This window comes from Sporothrix schenckii, assembly GCF_000961545.1.
Source record: "Sporothrix schenckii 1099-18 chromosome Unknown Cont44, whole genome shotgun sequence".
Classification (NCBI taxonomy): domain Eukaryota; kingdom Fungi; phylum Ascomycota; class Sordariomycetes; order Ophiostomatales; family Ophiostomataceae; genus Sporothrix; species Sporothrix schenckii.
The window spans coordinates 4,111,962-4,130,291 of NW_015971145.1; the positions used below are offsets into that span (position 1 = coordinate 4,111,962).

At 56.5% G+C, this 18,330-nt stretch overlaps 6 protein-coding genes across 6 annotated transcripts; 1 reads left to right on the plus strand and 5 right to left on the minus strand.

Annotated features, from left to right (window-relative positions):
- Positions 1 to 337: 337 nt before the first annotated feature.
- Positions 338 to 3,066, minus strand: SPSK_08519 (V-type H+-transporting ATPase subunit I; the record flags this gene model as incomplete). Its single annotated transcript, XM_016735112.1, has 3 exons — positions 338 to 462; positions 539 to 2,899; positions 2,982 to 3,066. 3 exons carry the CDS (start codon positions 3,064 to 3,066, stop codon positions 338 to 340), a joined length of 2,571 nt encoding a protein of 856 aa, XP_016588059.1.
- A 6-nt stretch (positions 3,067 to 3,072) lies between these two features.
- Positions 3,073 to 3,288, minus strand: SPSK_10217 (uncharacterized protein; the record flags this gene model as incomplete). Its single annotated transcript, XM_016736762.1, has 1 exon — positions 3,073 to 3,288. One exon carries the CDS (start codon positions 3,286 to 3,288, stop codon positions 3,073 to 3,075), a length of 216 nt encoding a protein of 71 aa, XP_016588060.1.
- An 890-nt stretch (positions 3,289 to 4,178) lies between these two features.
- On the minus strand, positions 4,179 to 6,286 carry SPSK_10865 (leucine rich repeat domain containing protein; the record flags this gene model as incomplete). The annotated part of the gene is made up of 2 exons (XM_016737121.1): positions 4,179 to 5,656; positions 5,731 to 6,286. 2 exons carry the CDS (start codon positions 6,284 to 6,286, stop codon positions 4,179 to 4,181), a joined length of 2,034 nt encoding a protein of 677 aa, XP_016588061.1.
- A 4,518-nt stretch (positions 6,287 to 10,804) lies between these two features.
- Positions 10,805 to 13,945, minus strand: SPSK_08433 (phd finger domain containing protein; the record flags this gene model as incomplete). The annotated part of the gene is made up of 3 exons (XM_016735031.1): positions 10,805 to 10,872; positions 10,978 to 12,563; positions 12,660 to 13,945. 3 exons carry the CDS (start codon positions 13,943 to 13,945, stop codon positions 10,805 to 10,807), a joined length of 2,940 nt encoding a protein of 979 aa, XP_016588062.1.
- Positions 13,946 to 15,072: 1,127 nt separating this feature from the next.
- SPSK_09391 (ditrans,polycis-polyprenyl diphosphate synthase) lies at positions 15,073 to 16,285 on the minus strand (the record flags this gene model as incomplete). The annotated part of the gene is made up of 3 exons (XM_016735964.1): positions 15,073 to 15,667; positions 15,725 to 15,984; positions 16,064 to 16,285. The coding sequence occupies 3 exons, from the start codon at positions 16,283 to 16,285 to the stop codon at positions 15,073 to 15,075; spliced, it is 1,077 nt and encodes a 358-aa protein (XP_016588063.1).
- Positions 16,286 to 17,164: 879 nt separating this feature from the next.
- On the plus strand, positions 17,165 to 18,090 carry SPSK_09629 (uncharacterized protein; the record flags this gene model as incomplete). Its single annotated transcript, XM_016736201.1, has 2 exons — positions 17,165 to 17,419; positions 17,515 to 18,090. The coding sequence occupies 2 exons, from the start codon at positions 17,165 to 17,167 to the stop codon at positions 18,088 to 18,090; spliced, it is 831 nt and encodes a 276-aa protein (XP_016588064.1).
- Between the last annotated feature and the right edge of the window lie 240 nt (positions 18,091 to 18,330).

The window sequence follows — 18,330 nt, forward strand, 5'->3', positions numbered from 1 at the left end:
TCACAGAACGTAACGAGTAAGAAAGCATGAATATTTGATCTACTAAAACTACAGTCGATGAGAAAGAAGGCGAGGAAGACCGTCTGCCCTTTGCGCCTCCCAGCCCGACAAAATTAGAGACATGTAGACATATGAAGCAGGACAAATGAGATGGGAAAAGAGATGCGGGAAAAACAAAACAAAATATGAAAGAAGCAGAAGAGACTAAACCAATGTGTTATGCAACAGGTGGCGCCCACCGACCCTTTCTTATAATGATGATGGTGATGACAAAAAATAACAAGGCAAACAATCCACGATACTTCGACAAACCGCTGGGACACCACAGCAGGGCCAATCAACCCAGGTACTCCTTGAGCTCTTCCGACTCCTCCAGCTGCTGTTTGAAGGAGAAGGGCGCAAACGGCCAGCCGCCGAATTCGGCAAACTTGGAGAACGACTCGACCCAGGCGAGACGGAGGGCTAATGTGTTTTAGTGAGTGGATAAATAAAAAAGAATATAAAAGTAGGACGGGGGGTTCATCTGCTGTGAACTTACAGTGAAGCATGGCCGACACACCCTCCATGACAATCAGAATGATGACGGACAGCGAGAAGAACATGGTAAAGGTAATGACAATGGCAATCACACCCGTGATGCCGCGCATGTTGAGCGCCGGGGCCAGCGTCATCGACCACAGCACCGCACTGAGCTGCTGGTGCGCCAGTGACAGCGCCCACAGACGGAGGTACGAAGCCGTGTGCGACACGCAGTTGAGACAGAACTCGATCGTGTGGATGACCTGGTGGATCATGACCTCGCTGAACTCGAATTCCTCGTGCTCGTCGTCGTCGCCGCCGCCGCTGCCAATGTCCTGCGACAGCATGCCGACGCCCTCGCCGCCGTCGCTGTCTATGCTCAGGTGGCTGGCGCGACGCGCGTGGCCGATGTTGCTGCTGCTGCCGTTGCCGTTGCCGAGAGCAGCGTTGTTGTTGTTGTTGTTGTCGTCGTCGTCGTCGTCACCGTCCAGGGCGCTCACGTGCGACCGCTCGCCGATGCCGCGGTACCCGTGGCCGCGCGCCTTGTTGTGCTCCCAGCGCAGGTACAAGGGCTTGAGGAACAGCAGGATGGGCACCTGGGCAAACGCCAACAGCAGCAGGATCACCTGGACGTACTCCTGGCCCTTGTACAGCCGCATGTCCAGCGAGCCGGGCTGCAGGAACATGTAGATGAGCATGTTGAGCAGACCGGGCGGGCTCTGGCCAATGGCGAGCCAGTCGACCGACCACTTGTACAGGATGCACATGACCAGGTAACCAAAGATGGCCTGGAAGAAGATCATGCCGGGCACAAAGTTGCCCCAGATGTCAATCGTCTTCTTAAAGTGGCGCGCGTTGATGTACGAGAAGCACAGCGAGTACGTCATGTGCGCCCAGCCGAGGATGATGCTCATCTTCATCTTGTAGCTGTTGCTGAACAGCAGGTCGTTCTCCGTGCCGTGCCACATCCAGTCCAGACCAAAGGGGTAGCGGTAGCTGCCCTTGAGCTTGGCCGAGACCGTCATGCCGTCGCGGAAGTTGGGCGGGACATCCCACTCCCACGCACTGGGGAAGAGCGTCATTGACTTGGAGAACACATCGTTGTAGACCAGACCCGTAAACACGGAGAAGACGGCCATCACCAGCGCAATGTACCGCCCGTAGTAGACCATGGCAAACAGCTCAAACGTCACCTTCTTGAGCGGCTTCTCCCAGTAGATCATCGCCAGTGCCGCCGACAGCATGATGACGGCGTGGCCGAAATCACCAAACATGACGGCAAACAGGAACGGGAACGTCACAATGACAGGCAGCGCCGGGTTGACTTCCTGGTACGTGGCCGTACCGTACGCGTTGACAATCGTCTGGAACCCCTCGGTGAACTTGTTCGTCTTGAGATACGTCGGCGGTTTCTTGTTGGTGCGGATCTCGTTGATAATCGACGGCACCGCCAGGCCCGCGCGGTTCGTCACGTCCTGCAGCGTCGTGCGGATCAGCGGCAGGTCGTTGGTCGGGCACCAGCCCTCGGCGATGAGCGTGCGGCGCGCGCGGTCGTACGAAAACAGGTTGAGCGTGTCATACACGGCCTTCTCCTTGCTGATCAGCACCATCCACGCCGACAGCGAGCGCGCAATCTGCTCCAGCTCGGCGTCCAAGGCCGTCTGCGTGTTGCGCAGCACATTCTGCACGTCGCTGAGGCGCGCGTTGACCTCGTGGATCTGGTCGCGGCGCAGGTCGCTGTTCTCGTCCACGCTGTACACCTCGGCGCTCATCGATTCCGAGATCTTGCGGATCTTGGCGAGGATCTCCGACCCGTGGGCAAAGATGACAAAGACGTTCTTGTGCACCGACTCGTTGGTGCTGGGGTCGACCAGTGGCTCGGGGATCTCCGACTGATTCATGTACAGGTTGCCGCGCAGCGTGCGCCACAGGATCCGCTCAAACGCACCGACGCGGTCGCGCGCAATCACACCGGCCACAAAGCCAATGTTCATGCCGCCAAACGACGCCTGCTGCTGCCGGTCGCTGGCGCTCTGCCCGCCGCTCTGCTCGACGTCGTTGAGCAGCGGCGCGTCGTCGTCGATGTCGTCGCCGCCGGCACCACCGTCCGTCGACGCACGGATCTCGTCGACGTTGCCGTGCGCGCGGTCAAAGAAGCCGCCCGCCTCGCGCAGCACCCAACGCCATTCGGTCAGCTCCACCTCGCGCTTCTTGAGCGTCTCGTAGCTGTCGTTGAGCTGGAAGACGCGGTGCTCGAGGCTCTGGCACCGTTCTGCCAGGCCGTCGATCTCGGCTGTGCTCGGGGCAGCAAGGGAATCGGTGTCGAGGTCGAGTTTGCGGAGCGGCACGCCGGCCTTTTCCATCTGCGTAGCAAAGTAACCTGTCCCCCATCTGTTAGCTCCTTCCATCGTGTTCCCGCAGACACCCCGTACAGCTCAGTCGAAATGTTCATCACAACGTACGCAGTTGACGCTCCACATTGTCGAGGCGTCGAATCTCTTGTGTAAAGGCTCTCTGGAAGGCATTGACGTCGCCGTTGAGCTGCATCCCTTGTCAGTATCCAGCCGCACACCCAAGGGCTCCATGACCAACAGCCCAGATTCCACCGCCGTCCTCAAACCGATGTGCAAAACGTACATCCCGGAACTGCACGAGTCCGATCTCGCCCAATGCGTTGACAACCTCCCGTCCAATCTCGTTCGAGATGTAGAGCTGCACCATGCTCATGTCCGCCGAGCGGAACGGCGTGTCCCGCGCCGCCGGCGCCATGGTTGTCGTGTCTGCTTTGTTGTCGACGTGGTAACGGAAATGAATGCTGTCGAAGGAGAGGTCGATGCCGGTGACAAGAGTCCCTCGATGCGGATGGCGGGAGGGGGAGTAAAGGAGTGACGTTGCGCCGTGGGTTGGCCGGAGCTTCGAGGTTTGAAAAGGCCGTAGAGATAGCTCTTTACTGGCAATTAGGGGAGGTACCAACTGTGGAAGCCTGCGGCATATGTTTAGACGCTAACTCCATTCGAGTATTGATGCCTCAGGCATAAGTCACGTGTAGCCCAGATTGTTATGTAATCATACAACACGGTCGTACAAGGCAATTGCATCAACGGTGTCTGGGTGTCTATTCCTCTGTATTACAGCACACTGTGAATTATCTATTGCTCCGATTTCCAACGACATCACGTCACACTTTATGCATGCTTCAAGACATTTGATATTTACCGTTTGTTTTATTCAATTGGAAACTATGTCGTACAGTGCCAATAAATAACTTTCAAAAAATCAGATCCCACATCCCAGTTTTTCCAATCCGCCATCCTTGGCTTCCCATCAGAATATCGCAAACAAGTTGGTAATTGGTGTAAAAAAATTAGAACGCCAGATAATGGTGACCAAATAGCATGTCATAATCGCTGCAACAAAAACAGGTTCCGCTTGCCAAATGCACTTTTGTGGTCCCTTTCCAAAACGCTCTCGTAAGTAAGGGGGAAAAGTATTCAGAAAACATTCGGCGCTCGCTTTTGGAACTCATTTTCGCTGGTCGTTAATGTCTTTCTTTTGGTCGTAAAAATTGAAGCCGAAAAACTGTCGTAGTGGTATAAAAACGCGAAAAAGCAGCAAGTGAAGAATTTCATGTCGTTAAGTTCCGGCGGTGATAAGGCGCATTACAGTTTGCGGCCAAACATGTAGGAGCCGTACATGCCGCCGACCTTGGCGTGAGCGACGGGAATCTTGCGCATGCCCCAGGACTGCGCACCCATCTTCCACTTCCGGGAGCCATTCTCCATGGCAAACGTGCCACGGGTGCAGACAGAGCCGGGGAGAGAGGACCGCCCGCGGCCGCTCGTAACAGATGGACGAGGGCTGCCGCGCACAAGCCACGAGCGGGAACCAATCTCCGATTGGCGCCAGCTCATGCGATGCAGAGCGGTGTTGGACTTGGCAACGCGCTTGAACACCGAGTCAGACACCTCAATAACCTCCAGAGGCCACGTCTTCTGGCCCAGAAGGAGGCCATCGATGAGGAGAGAAGCGAGGTTGAAGTTCTCAACGTCTATGTCAGAGAGGTCCAGGTAACGGAGCTCATGGGGAAGAGGAGTAGGGTCGTTGTTGACCTTTTCCTCTGCCGATTCTTGCCCAATATGCACGATGGTGCCGACGTCGTCCAGGCTCAGACCACGGCCGAGCGCCAGCTCCTCGAGGTGGGCGGCCTGCTCGCGGAGGTGGGGAAGATGCGACTCGTTCATCTTGCTACCCTTCAGGCTCAAGGACTTGAGGGTCTTGGGAAGGATGGGGAGCAGACGAGAAACATCCTCAACTTCAAGAAGCTGGAATGTGGAGGCATCGCAGCCCAGACTGAGGAAGACCAACGTGTCTCGGTTCACAGCCGGGTGGTTCGTCAAGAAGTTGATGACACCGTCGGCGGTCAGAAGAGAGCACTTGGCCAGGTTCAGGTGCGAAATGCGTGCTGTGGTGGGAATGCTCATGAGCGCTTCGTCGGTAACGCGCGTGCCGGCGAGGTCCAGATGCGTCAGGCGGTTCAGCTTCGGCAGGAGGAACTCAAAAACAGTCGACGGCAGGGTGATACACTTGTGCAAAGACAGGCGCTGGATACCGAGTTTCTGAGGCCAAGTCGAGTCCGTGGAGTCCGCGCCCTCGCTCGCAGCGATCGCCGCAAAGGCGTTGCGGAACTGAACCGAAGAGCTACCGCACAGGTCAAGTGCCGCCAGCCGCGGAAGGCCGACAAGCAGCTTCCGGATGACGTTCTCATCAATGTCACCGTCGAGGTAGTCCTGGACAAGGAACTCCTGCAGGTTCGGCGTCATGTTGAGGCAGCGGAGGAGAGTCTCGGCCGTCAGGTTCTTGGCGGCAGCGCGTGCGCTGGCGGTGGCGAACAAGCTGACGGGACTGAAGTGAGAAAAGTCCAGACGGCGGACCCATTCTCCGCGGGTGGCGTGCGCCTCGAGCTGGGTGAAGAACTTTTGGAAGTTGCGCGAGTGCGGAACGATAACACGGCGATACAGTGCCTCGAGGGTCTTGTCGTGGACAGACGAAGAAGTGACCAGCAGTGACATGAGGTCCACATTGCGGCGGTCGATGCCGTTTGGTGGCGTGTCAAGGATGAGGTGGTCCACAATCATGCCTGTATAATAGGTTAGCTAGGTGCTAGTTACAAAAAAAAAAAAAAAAAAAAAAAAAAGTGCATATGCCACTTACGGAAGATCTCAATGGGCAGAGTCTCGAAAGGCTGCTTCGACTTTGTGAGCTTGACATCTTCCACGTCATTCATGACAGTGTCGGTGAGATCAATAACAGACGATGCATCCACCTGGGACTCCATGGCAGACCCTGTGTTCAGCCAGGCCAGAGAACGAGCCAAGGACTGGGCCAAGTCGTTCTCTCTGGCCTTGAGATCAAATTCGACGGCCCCATGCTGGCTGGGAAGCAGCAGCATGTTGCTGTCGGAGGGGATGACGTCGCCGGTGGTGCTCGGTGTGGAGAGGGGAGAGGTGGGCGTTGAGGGCTCGTCGGAGACGGCCACCTCATGAGCCAGGTGCTTGAGGTTGTGAGAGCTGTAGGATGAGATCTTGGAAGAGGTAAAGGTCTGGGCCAGGTCCGAGTCGCGCTCGCGGATGGAGGAGAAAGACGACCGACCCAGGCCGACCGGCGAGGGCGACCTCATAAAGCGAGGTTTGGGCGACATCTTATTGTTGTTTGCGGGAGCGTTCGCTCCCTTAATGTTGGTGTGCACGAGGTCTCCGGATTTGTACATTAAATTGACGGGCAGGGAGAGTCACGAGGCGTCAAGGAGGATCGTGTCTGGCGGTCTATCAGATCCAACTGAGAAGTGATCGAGCTGTCAGTGAGTGCTGCAGGTAAATGGGGGGGTGCGTGGACGGCTGGGCTGTGAATCGTGTGGACGGATGTGATTTGAGATCCGGGGATGTCTAGGTAACGAAGGAGGTGTGTGGGATAAAACAATGGTAGAGAGGAAGAAGAAACAGAGAAAGGAAGAAAGGAGGACAGAAAAAAATAAGAAGCAAAGAAAGAATCGAGGGAATGAAAGAGGGGAAGTACACGATGGAAAACAAGAGAAGTAACAGATATTATGGTCCCAAAGGCGAAATTGTGCAAGAACTTTAAAAAAATCAATGTACGGAAGGCGCAACCAAGGGGGGTGTACGGTAGGCAGTGCAAGTGCTAGTGGTGGTGTGTATGTAAACCAACGAGCAACAGTCAAAGGAGGTGACACGAGGCCCGAAGCAAAGCGTCAGAGCCGTTTTCTGTTAGTCAAAAAGCCGACCTGTTAGGTAACGAATTCGCCGGCTTTGTTGTAGGCGGCAGCAGTGGAGAGGGGAAAGCGCCCAGACGACCAGGCGCAGTGCGTGTTGCTATTTCCTCATTGAGGCAAAGGAAGGCACGAATGGCCGTTATGAATAATAGAAACGCTGTTCGTGTTGAAAACAGAAGGAGCTGTCGGATGGTCGTCGTGCTCGTGACGTTCACCTGGACGTACTTCCTTCCTGATTCTGCATCGTCTGGGTCGAGGCCCCTCAAGCCCCTGAATCTCAGAGCCGCTTATGTTTTTGTCTCGAATCTGTGGATTTTTTTTGGCGATATTTATTTTTCTCTTTCTCTTCTTTTCATCGAATATTCTGGTCTCGACTCTGGTCACTCTGCTTTGTGTCTCGGGCAATTGCCCCGGATCATTGCTTTGTTTGGTCCAGAAAAGGAATGGACGAGTAGGGAAGGCGCAAGAGCCAAAGTGGTGAAAGATTATAATAATGGTGGAACTGGAGAAGGTGCATGCCGAAGCCCACTGAATGAAGGTGAGACGAAAAAAAATACCGGCGACTTACGTTATGAGAAAGGTTGGGCGAGGCGACGTTGCGTGAGAACCACCGCTGGTCGACCACGTCAAAGCTGGGCAGAATGGCGTGTAAATGCTGTCGTCGGTAGAAAGGCTCAATTGATAATCGTTGGGCCTTTGGTGAAAGCAGTGGTGTATTGTTGGTGTGATGGAGTGATCCAAATCGGCAGGAATGGTTTGTTAGCTTGTGAGAGGAAAGAGCGATCAAACAGCCCAGGAACAATATTCACAATGAAAGGGGAGGTTGTTTACATCTAGGCCATTAGCTATATACGACGTACGGTTCTAACAAACAGGAACCTCACGGCGGGCGGGCTTGCCGTCATCGCCACTATCGGCGTTCGGTTTTGTTGGTATGACGAGCGAGGGTCCTGCGGTTTCGCAGCAGCTGGTGACAGATCCGAGCATAGCCTACCAGAATGTTAGAGTCATCAGGCCAGCTCTGGTCGCTCGCGGGCGGCCTGGGGAAGTGGCCGAGGCGTAACGTAGGAGCTAAAAACAGGCGAAAAAAATTACGAAAGACAAGGAAAGCAGAGAATTATTACGGGGATTTACATCAGAGGGAGGCGAAAAAGGGAGGGCATCCGGTAAGACTACAAACAACGAAACGAGTAGTGGATTCCAGCGAGGTGAACCGCTTTGGCCTGGCCTGGCTCGCAGTTCCCAGCGTAATAATAAGCCCCGGAGCAGGCTGGGCAGGTAACTTGGCGGACAGCACCAGGATATTGGTGTGTCTTGGCTACAGCGCTATGACGGCGTACAACATAAGAAAAAGAAAAACAAAGAAAGGGCAATCCACCAGCACGGCGTATTGTGTGAGGAGTCTGCGCAAAAAGACGCCGTCCCACTGTATTTTCTGGTCACCTGAGCACAAGGCCAAAGGTACGTTTGCAGCCCACATATTCACCCCTGATTGGCTGATGATTTGCTAATAGAAACCGTGAGCCACTCACACTGCACAGCTACTTCGCTCCTGTTCGCAAGTCCGGGGAACAAGCTGGTGTTGCAATGCATGGCGGCTCTTTGCGGTCTCCCTTTCTTACACTCAGTGGCAGCGTCTCGTCCAGTCGTTCGGTTTTTGTTAGTTAACCATTACTTGAGTTTTACTCCATCCAGCACAACGTGACACACAAAATACGGCAGGACAACATCTGCTGATTGCTTTTTGTTATGTCTGCTGCCGCCGCCCGGAACTTCCTCAACAACATGTCGAAGGCTGGTGAGACGATTTCGAGTATGTGCCAGCAGCGGTGCCTCCCTTCCATACATGCAAACGCTGGCCGTGGCTCGATTCGGTGCAGGAAAGGACAGAAGAATCACGCTTCACAGTTGCGCAATCTTTCTCGACGCTTGCCGCTCGTTCTCTTCGATTGGACCACCAACGAAGCAAATGTACGATGATGTGATCCTGTATGTTGTAGTTGGTAGTCTTTACAAACGTCTTTTGTCTCTGCCATTCGAAGAACGAAGGTTTGAGTTAGCTTGTTGGATGGCTTCCATTACCTCCGCGGACCAAACCAGACCTCTACCTCCGTCCGCGCAAGTCAATAACACACACTTGCCCCTGTGCGGAGTACACAATAGAGGCCCACGGGGCTGGGCCCAGGCAGCCGACAGTTTGCGAGTGAAACCGCACATTGCAGGCCAGGACACGTTCATTGGGCGGGAAGCAAGCTACAGCAGGGGTCATTGTGAGCTTCCCCTTGTTCCCGCCCTCACTTACACCTGAACTCCATTATTTCCTTTTTGAGCAGTAATTACAGTCGGTCTGTCAAGGGAATGGGGCCCAGGCCTGCGTCTGGCTTCCGAACTTCTGTGAGGAGTGCATTTTGATCTGATTTTGGCGTCTGTGCCTTCCTCTTTGTGCGTCTCCTTCCGCGCTTGCCCTGCAGTAATCACCGTAAAGCCAATCGCGCACATCCACATCAAGAGTAAAGACGGGATGGGTACCACAAGGAGCCAAGAAAGGAGCCAAGAAAGGAGCAAAAGTCGTGTTTGTCGTCGTTTGTTTGATTGAACGTTTCGTGTGCGACAACGGAGGACAGCGAGTTCAAGTGCGATGTCGCTCTCGCTTGGGCTGCATAAATGCAGTTTCTAAGCCGATTTGGCACTGGCCTTCAGGGACCCAATCGCCTAGCGAAAATGGTATCAGAACCCCTTGCTACGTAAATACGGCCGGTGATGCTCACGGCGACGGTGGTAACAAGTCCGAGCTTGGGCACGCCGAGCTTTCTTTCGCTCAAAATAAGCATATAAGCGGGACGCACGTTCCTTTGATACGATTTAGAATGCGGGCGGCGGACGGAGACGCTGAGGGAAGGAACTTTGGGGGAAAGAGCCATCACAAATCAATCGCAAAATGCTGAAAGCAGAGGATTGGGTAATTGCAACGAAGCAGAAAGAAGGCAGGGGAAAGGGCTCCCTTGCACTGACTCTTTCTTGCCTTGGACACGTGCATTTTGGCAATAAAATGTTCCCGTGACCATCTGGCCTCGTGACCATAACTGGACGGCCGGAATGCACGGGAAGTTACTACTGAGGTAACCGGCATTTGGGTCTGTGTCGGGGGCGCCGACCCCTGTATTACAGGGCGAAGACGCGAATGTGTAGCATTTTTCAGGTGAATCCAAGCCACTGGCGCCATTGGCTCGTATCGTTTACCGCTGCGCCCAGTGAAGAGCCCCCCTGTCCGCTCCCCCTTCTGTGCTGCAGGGAAAAGCATTTCTGTCCCGTTCCACCAAACGCAGAGTTGGCCACCCTTGCGGAGCAAAGCCGCGCTACCAAAACGTTGCCCCTATGCTGTCAGTGTAAGCCACAAAAAGCAAAGATAAAAAAGCAAAACATCGTGAACGGGCCGCAGGCGGCACGGGGTCTGTTATTTCAAATCGGACATTGCATGTGCTGCCTACCTCCTTTCACTACATTTCTCAGACGAACCGTCTGGTTAATCATGATCGGCCATGTTTCTGACCAAGGAGCAATGCTCATAAACTGACGCGGCCGATCCTTCTTGGACACACAATCCGTCATGTTATGTTTTGTTTGTTGCTTGCCAATGCTCTGTATTTCGGTCTGAAGAAAATGAATGGGAAAAGAAAGCCGCGACCAGTATCACCTCTGCTATGGACAAAAATAGCGATGTGAGATATCGTATGAAACACAGAAAGGAAGAAAGAAAAGCCACATAGCCAAACAGAATCTCTCGTAGGCCCCAGGTAAACTCCATCATCTTTGGACGCCATGTAGTATAACGGAAACAGGGATGAACAAAATATACGTGCAAACGGATGGAGCCGTACAACATCCTAAAACAAAAAATACCAAACCAGAACAGGTCTTTCCACCCAGAGCGTATACAAGTAGGTCATTAAGCAGAGAAAAGAGAGGACTCATGGGATGAGAAGCACAAGTCGTCTCGATTTAACGGTTGTTCGATTTGCGGTCCCCGTTCTTTAACCGCCTCTTGCAGTCCTCGCAGTACCACTTCACTGTTGTAGAGAATTGTAGTTAGCAAGCAAGTCGAGATAAAAACGCTTTTTGGTTTGGCGCAGATACCATCGGCAACTTGGTGATGAACGGGGGTAATTCCATACCATTGGGTTTTGGTGCTACGCGCAGTCCAACACACTCCAGGTGGAACCACTCGCGCTTGCAATCGTCGGCATCGCACGCAATCATCTCACCGAAACTGACACGCTCGCAGTAGCAGTACAGCGGATCGTCGTCGTCGTCGTCCTGCCCGCTTTGCTGCTGTTGTTGCTGCTGTTGCTGCTGCTGCTGCTGCAGCTTCTGCTGGGCGGCCTGTTGCTGCTGAGACTGGTGACTACGGCTGCTGCCACTGTGGCTCTGGCTGTGGCTGTGGCCGTGGCCGTGGCCCGTGACACCAATCGAGTTATTGCCGTCGCCTGCACCGCTCGCGCTTTCGCGCCGGTGATGGCCGTGGGCCGCCTGTGACGAGACCGAAGACGCGCCCTTCTTGTGGCTCCTCTTCACGGTGCCGCTGCTGCTGCTGCCATTGCCATTCGACGACACGGGCTCACTCGCACGTGCTGTCCTGGACCGGGACGAGGACGAGGCTTCTGCAAAGGTCGCCAGGGCCGGCGTGGACGGCTTGCTTGCACGTCCGCTCTTGGTCGTGACTGGGGGCGGCTGGATCGTCATGACGGAGCCCGACGGTGTCGGCTCCTTCTTTGCAGACACCTCGTCCGACTTAGCGTTGCCGCCGCCCGACGACGCCCCGCCGTCTCTGTCTCGGTCTCTCTTCAGGTCGTGGCTATGGCCGCCCGCGGATCTAGTGCGGGTCATGGCCACAGAGGACACGGGCGCCTCCGCTGCCTCGATCTTGAGGGTGTCCACCTTGGACGGGCTGGCAGTTTGGACGGGCGGCGCAGGGACGGCCGTCGTGCTTGAAGCGGGCGCGGGGGCGGGGATGGGTGTCGGGCCCGAGGCCGGGGTCGCAGACTCTCGACTCGGCTTGTCTGCAGGTGTTCGCGAGCCATTTGCTTGCCCCACAGACGCCGACGCTGACCCAGACGCAGACACACTGGCGCCATTGGTCGTTTTGTCATCTGTCGACAGTGGAAGAGGAGACGGGCGCCGCTTGCTGTCATCTGCCTTGAGCTGAGCAGCGCTCTGGTCCTCTGGGGATGCTGTGTTTGGAGATGAACCACCCGGGGCGTTCTTGCCCGAGGGAGTGGCAGCTTCGGCAGGAGCCTTCACTGCGTTACTTTCACGGGACTGCACAGCATCGGGTGCCGTAACGGGTGTAGAAGAGACACCATTGCTGCCAGCGTTGCTACCGTTGCTGGCGCCAGCACTCGTCGCAGGAGCTGCGCTGCTGCTGCTCGTAGTAGCATCGGCACTGTCCTGCACACCGGCCTTGGCCGCACCAGGAGCGGGGGTACTCCTCTTGCTGTCGCCAGTTTTGCTGCCTGCAAAAGACTCTGTGGCCTTCTCAGCCCGCTTCTCGGTTGGCTGGCTGACGGTATTCAGTGGGCTCGCATCCCCGTTCACAACGCCTTCGTGGCTCGGGCTCTTGCTGAGGGCTTCAAAGGTAGCAGGCGGGGCAAGAAGACTGCTGGAAGACGTAGTGGCAGGGGCTGGGGAGGCGCGGCCAAGCTTCGGAGGATCCGGGAAGTTGCCGATAACAGGCGACGATGCAGCTGAAGCGCCGTTGCGACTAAAGAAAAGAATAAGTTAGGTTCAGGTGGAGCAGGGCAGCTGGGGTAAAGGGGGAAAGGATAACGCAATCGAGATAAAGCACTCGTCAACGTACCTCTTTTTGGCAGCGTTTCCGCCGGCGGGCAGCGCTTTGCGCTTTTTCGCGGTGCCGTCGGGGGCAGGTGATTCGCGTGGACTCGACGTCTTGGCCTTGCTGTCATTGCTTGCCGCCGAGCCATAGACGCCGCTCAGAGCACGCTCCATTGGCACCGAGGTGGCGGCCGCTGGTTTCTCGACTTTCCGCCGCTTAGGCGCAGATGTGGGAGCGCCATTCGCTCCTGCGGCGCCGCCCGTCGCGCCGGAAATGCCTAGGCCAATACTAGCTGTAGACGCGTCGGCCGCCGTCTTCCGCGACTTGGACCCGCCGCCCGACTTTCTGGGCTCCGCCTTTTGGTGATCGTCCGCGTCGGAGTCCTGGTGGCTGTTGGCCGCCTGGGTCTTTTGGCTGCGACGGGCCGCCACAGCTTGCTTGCGGGCGTCGCTGCGCGCAGCGGCTTCCTCGGCAATCTGCTGCGCAGCTGCCGAAAGGCTCGCGGCGCCCTCGCGGCGGGAGCGCTCAGCCTGGGCATTGTTGGTGGCGCGGCTGGCCGCGCGGTTCTCCGGGTAGGCCCAATGGGTGTTGCTCCCCCATTTGGCCTCCTCGCTAAACTCCTTTTCCAGGTGCGGCCAAATGTCGTCGATCCGGCCGAGCTGCTTGTTGAGCGCATCGTTGGCCGTCGAGATGACGTGGTTCTTCTCCTCGAGCGCGACCAGCATCTCTTTGATCTCAATGGCAACCTTGCGGAAGAGCTGCCGCCGCGGCAGATTGCTCTGGTCAAAGGCCGAGCCAGGCACAACAGGGGAGTCGCCGGCCTCGGCAGGGTTGTTCGAGGGGTGGGAGGTGGGGGGGTGCCCGTTGGCTGAGGCAAGGAGGGCGTTGCTGCCTGTGCTGCTGTTTTGCGCCGTCATCGGGGCAGACACGGGCGCACTGGGAGGAGCTGTAGTTGTGCCATCATATGGCGAGCGTGTGGTGTTGGGTACTGGCTGACGGAGGGCCGTGTGGATGAGCTGGAAAAGAGCCTGCTGGGGGACGTTGATCTTTGCATCGACCTCCTTCAGAAGCGTGAAATGCTTCACGAGCTCCTTGGGGAGCGCAGTGATTGCATCGGCAAAGTGCGTGACGCCAGGGAAGATGTCGATGGGCTGCTCCTGCGCGGCGGCCGAGGCAGCATCGCGATCGCGGCCGCTCGCTCGGCTTGTGGTGGCAGACGACCTCGGCGGGTTTGTCCTGGTCTGTCGCACAGGCTGTCTTCTGTTGGGGGCCGCGTCGCTTGCAGCTGCTGGCGGTTTCGAGGTCTTCATTTTTCAAAGGTGAAGAATGGGAGTAAGGGAGGGTCGAGAGTGGTGCCTAGAGTCGGCAGAGGAGGACGAGAGGAGGGGAGGGGTGAGTTCGAAGGAAAACGAGGAGGTCTCGGCTCAACGATTGCTGCGTCAGTACGCGTCGGCGGTAGCTGTCACGCAGCAGCCGTCAAGAGCAGGTGAAGCTCGAAAACACAGTGTTCAATAAGAAACGAAAGAGGAAATGCACTACTAGCCCAAGTCAAACATCGACTGGCGAAGAGGGAATGTGGTGTGGCTCGAGGGCGACGCCCAGGAAAGACGAGGCGGCGAAAGCGGAAAAGTCAAAGCGCTGCGAGGCAGAGCAAGAGGGGAGGAGTGCCGCGGTTCGTTTCGACAAATGGGACTCGTCTGCGCAGGGTCACAGCATAGCTACCTGGCTGTCGATGTGCAGATTGAGCTGGCGAGTGCGGACCGTACGATCGATCTGTCATGGGCAGAGGAGAAGTCGAGAGTCGAGAGTCGAGAGCAGATTCTCGCGGATGCTGGGTTTTGGTCGAAGAGAGGCAGGAGGAGCGACCCAGTAGTACGCCGTAGACGGGGGTGTGGCTACCTTCTTTTTGCAATGCGCTGCTGGTTGCACTTGCCGACTTTGGGGGCAGCGCAGCGCGCCAGACCACCTCTGTCCGCTGTGCCCCACTTTTTACTCTACGGGAATATGTATGGCCGTGCCGATAGGTGCACGTCACAGTATGCGATAAGATAAGAGAGCTCGGTTCGCGCTAGGTACTGCCATCATAAGACGGCTATTGGTGCTCTAGACAAAGAGTTCTGTGAGGGAACTGCATGTCCATGTCTACAAAAAGATTCGGTAGATCCGTCGCATAAACAAAAGTAAACTTGAAATCGCATGTTACCGCTATGTAATAACAGGACATATAAAAGAAACCAAACAAATAATGCGACATAGATAACGCCGTGTGAGCCGAGGCCACAACATTAGAACTCGCTCGAATTAGAAAGACATCCGCACCCACCGTTGGAATGCTCAGCTGTCCCCGTTGAAAGAACGCCATAATACTTTGAGGACATTGACGTTCCGCAATATGTCGCCCAGGGCCAGTGGCGTGGTCGCGCCTCTGCCCGGCCACCTAACGCTGCTTCCGCTTACGCGGCTTCTCGTCCCGCGCCTTCTGCTTCTGGCGCCACTGCCATTCAATGAGAACGGGCAGGAAGTGCCACAGATCAAACTCGGGCCAGAAACACTTGAGAAAGAAGATCTGCGTGTTCTGGTGGATCTGCCAGAGGATGAAGTCGCTGAAGCGGTCGACGCCGCTTGTACGGATCAGAATGTCGACCGGCGGGTCGCCCGCCGTGTACATGTGACTGTCGAGGGTTTCGGCCGTGATCGACTCAGGGTTGGGAAGCACGGCAGAGCCATTCGCGTCGCCGCCGCCGGTGCTTCGAGACGGTGAGCCGGGCGGCAGTGTGGTGGTGGACGAGACAGAGCCGTCGTGCTCTTCGGACCGGGTGATTGACGGCGTCGGGGACGTCTCCCTGATCGTAGACAGCGTCTCGGGTTTGTCGAGCTTCTTGGACAGGATCTTCTGCTTGATCCGCGTCTGTGAAAAGGCCGTGCTGGGCTGTGGCGGGCTCTGGGGGCTGGAGAACTCCTCCACGGTGGTACGAATGGATCTCGTGATTTCCTCGCGGGACGTGTACGGGAAGCAGATGTTCAGGACGGCGCTGGCATCATTAGCGGAAGGGAGGGCAACACAACCCCATGGGCAGATGGGCACTCACCGAGTGTTATTCTTCGTCACGTCAATGGCGCGCTCGACCACCTCCAGCACATCGGCCCGGATCAGGTCCCGCTGGCCGAGCACGCGCACGCTGGCACCGTAGCGCTCGAGCAGCTGGCCGTGCTGGATGATCTGTTCGAGCTTGACCTTGGCCAGTTCCATCAAGCCATCCACCTCGTACTTGGGTCGCTGGAAGTTTTCAATGCTGAATGCATAAACGGTGACCACCTCGACACCAGACTTGTAGCTAAATTCGAGGACCTAGCGGAAGGAAGGGAGCGTTAGCCAACTTGAATACATCCCAGCACATTCTTCTGATAGTATGGCACGAGCTACCCACCCGTGCAAGAGCCTCAAAACCCAGATGGTGACCCTCGATGGTTTCAATCTTGTGGTTTCGAGCAAAGCGTCTGTTGCCATCCATCACAAAGGCAATGTGCTTGGGGATCGGGCCCTGCTTAGCGGCCCCGATGGCCAGCTCGTGCAGCTGGTGCGTAATCCATTCTGCTGGCGGCGAGCTGAAGATCCAGTTGCGGAGGTGGGAGAGGTAGAGGTCCGACATGGCGCCGGCAGGTTTGCTGTTGGTTGTGATTGCCTCCCTTTTTGGTGCTGTGGCGTCTGTTTGTTCTCTTTGTTTTCGACGACTTTTCGGTTCGCGAAAGTCGGAAACGGGCGGGTCTAACAAGACGCAGGTGTAGGCCCGTACATGAGACCGAGTGCCGCGGAGACAATGAAACTGGTAAAAAATGGCCGCCTGGGATGGAAGCGACAGGATGACAGGGCGGATTGCGCGGCGCGGTTACGATGGAAAAACGGTCGAAGAAGCCAGTGACGCCCGAGTAAGAGAGACGAGTGGCCAGTTTGCGCTTCCGCTTTTTGCTTGTGACGGCTGGGCAAGGGCGTGGTAGTGCGCTTGCGTGGCGCGGATTCTCCCTGTTAGTGGCTGATCAGGCGGCACCGTTTTGGATGGCAGAATGGCACCTACAGCAGACAACTCGCTGACAGATAACGGATAAGGCAAGAGCGACACCAGCTTACTCCGAAAATAACACATCATCGCAACCACCAACGCATTGCATCACAATCCTGTCGACCACCAACGTCACCATTGTCCGAGGACGCCCAATCTACGGCTGGAAAACTGTCCCGAACAGCCTCGCCCATTTTTTTTTAATTTACGTCTCGAACGCGCCACGCCTCGTCTGCAAGAACTGCATCCAGCGACTCGAGCGAAGGACGATCTAGCGACATCGTCGTCAAGCTCCGTCAAGAGCACGTGCATCCTTCAACACATCTGTCGATAGTGCACAGGGGCGGACACGTTTAGCTGCACAATACGAACGAGTGCATCCGGAACACGGGTGCAAAAGACCGGGCCCCGAACTCGCCGACCGGATCCGGTTCCTTGTCAACGGCATATTCCCCATCCGCCGCGACGACCATGTCGTTCACCAACGCGCCCGTCACCCGCAGCCTCGTGTTTGGGCTTGCGTCAGCCTCCATCGGCGCGAGTCTCTTTGACATCAAGCACTACTTTTACATCCTCGTAGACCCGCAAATACTCCGGTACCACCAGACATGGCGGGCACTGACGTATCAGCTATGCTATACAAACTCCTCGGAGGTTTTGTTTGCATGCATGACCCTCTACCAGATGCGCATCGTTGAGCGCATGTGGGGGTCCAGAAAATATGCGGTATGCCTCCCTCCCCCTGTCCCAAAGGCGTGTGAACTTTTAAGGTTTTTGTATACGCCACCTGAAGACGAGTCTCCCGACTGACATTTTCATAGTCATTCATCGCCGTGACGTTCCTCATCTCGGCCATTGTGCCGCCGATGCTGCTCTTTGTACTCCGGGTTCTGACCAACGGGCGCGTCAACTACCTCCCCGCCGGCCCAACGGGCGTTGTGTTTGCCATCCTGGCTCAGTACTACTCGATCGTGCCGCACCGGTACACCTACCGCGTGGCCTTCTCGTCCGGAGAACAACCGCCGGCCGGCGCCGACGACAATTTTGTCGGCCTGACGTTCTCGGACAAGTCGTACCGCTACCTTCTCGCGGCACAGCTGGCGCTCTTCCAGTGGCCCGGGTCCATCCTGGCGGCGGCCGTCGGCTGGATCGTGGGCCACGCGTGGCGCAACGACGTCTTGCCCGGGCGCCTGTCTGAGTGGCGCGTACCCGGCTGGCTAGTCGGCCTGCGCACGCAGAAGCGTCGGGACGAGTTCGAGGGCCTGCGGCGGCGGCTCGAGGGCGAGAACGCCTCTGGCTCGGCTACGGGTGTCGACGGCAGTCAGACGGAGGGGCCAGCCGGTCGCCGGCGGCCCGTGGGACAGCAGATATTGGACCAGTTCCGCGGGCCGATCTAAGCGGTGAGGCGGGTAGAAAGACCGGAGGCGCAAGCTCGTAAGAACGCCAGCAGATGTACATATGGGACGCGGCGTACCGTGACACAGTTCACAGTTGGTGGGCATCCATTGCCAGTATTGAATGACATTACGTCGCATGTTTTTGTATCCCAGTCTTTCATTTACGCGTGACGATCCCCTCCACCATAAAGAGGGCGCAGCAGGGGCTCGCCGAGGGAACGGGGGCTCACAACATGGAGT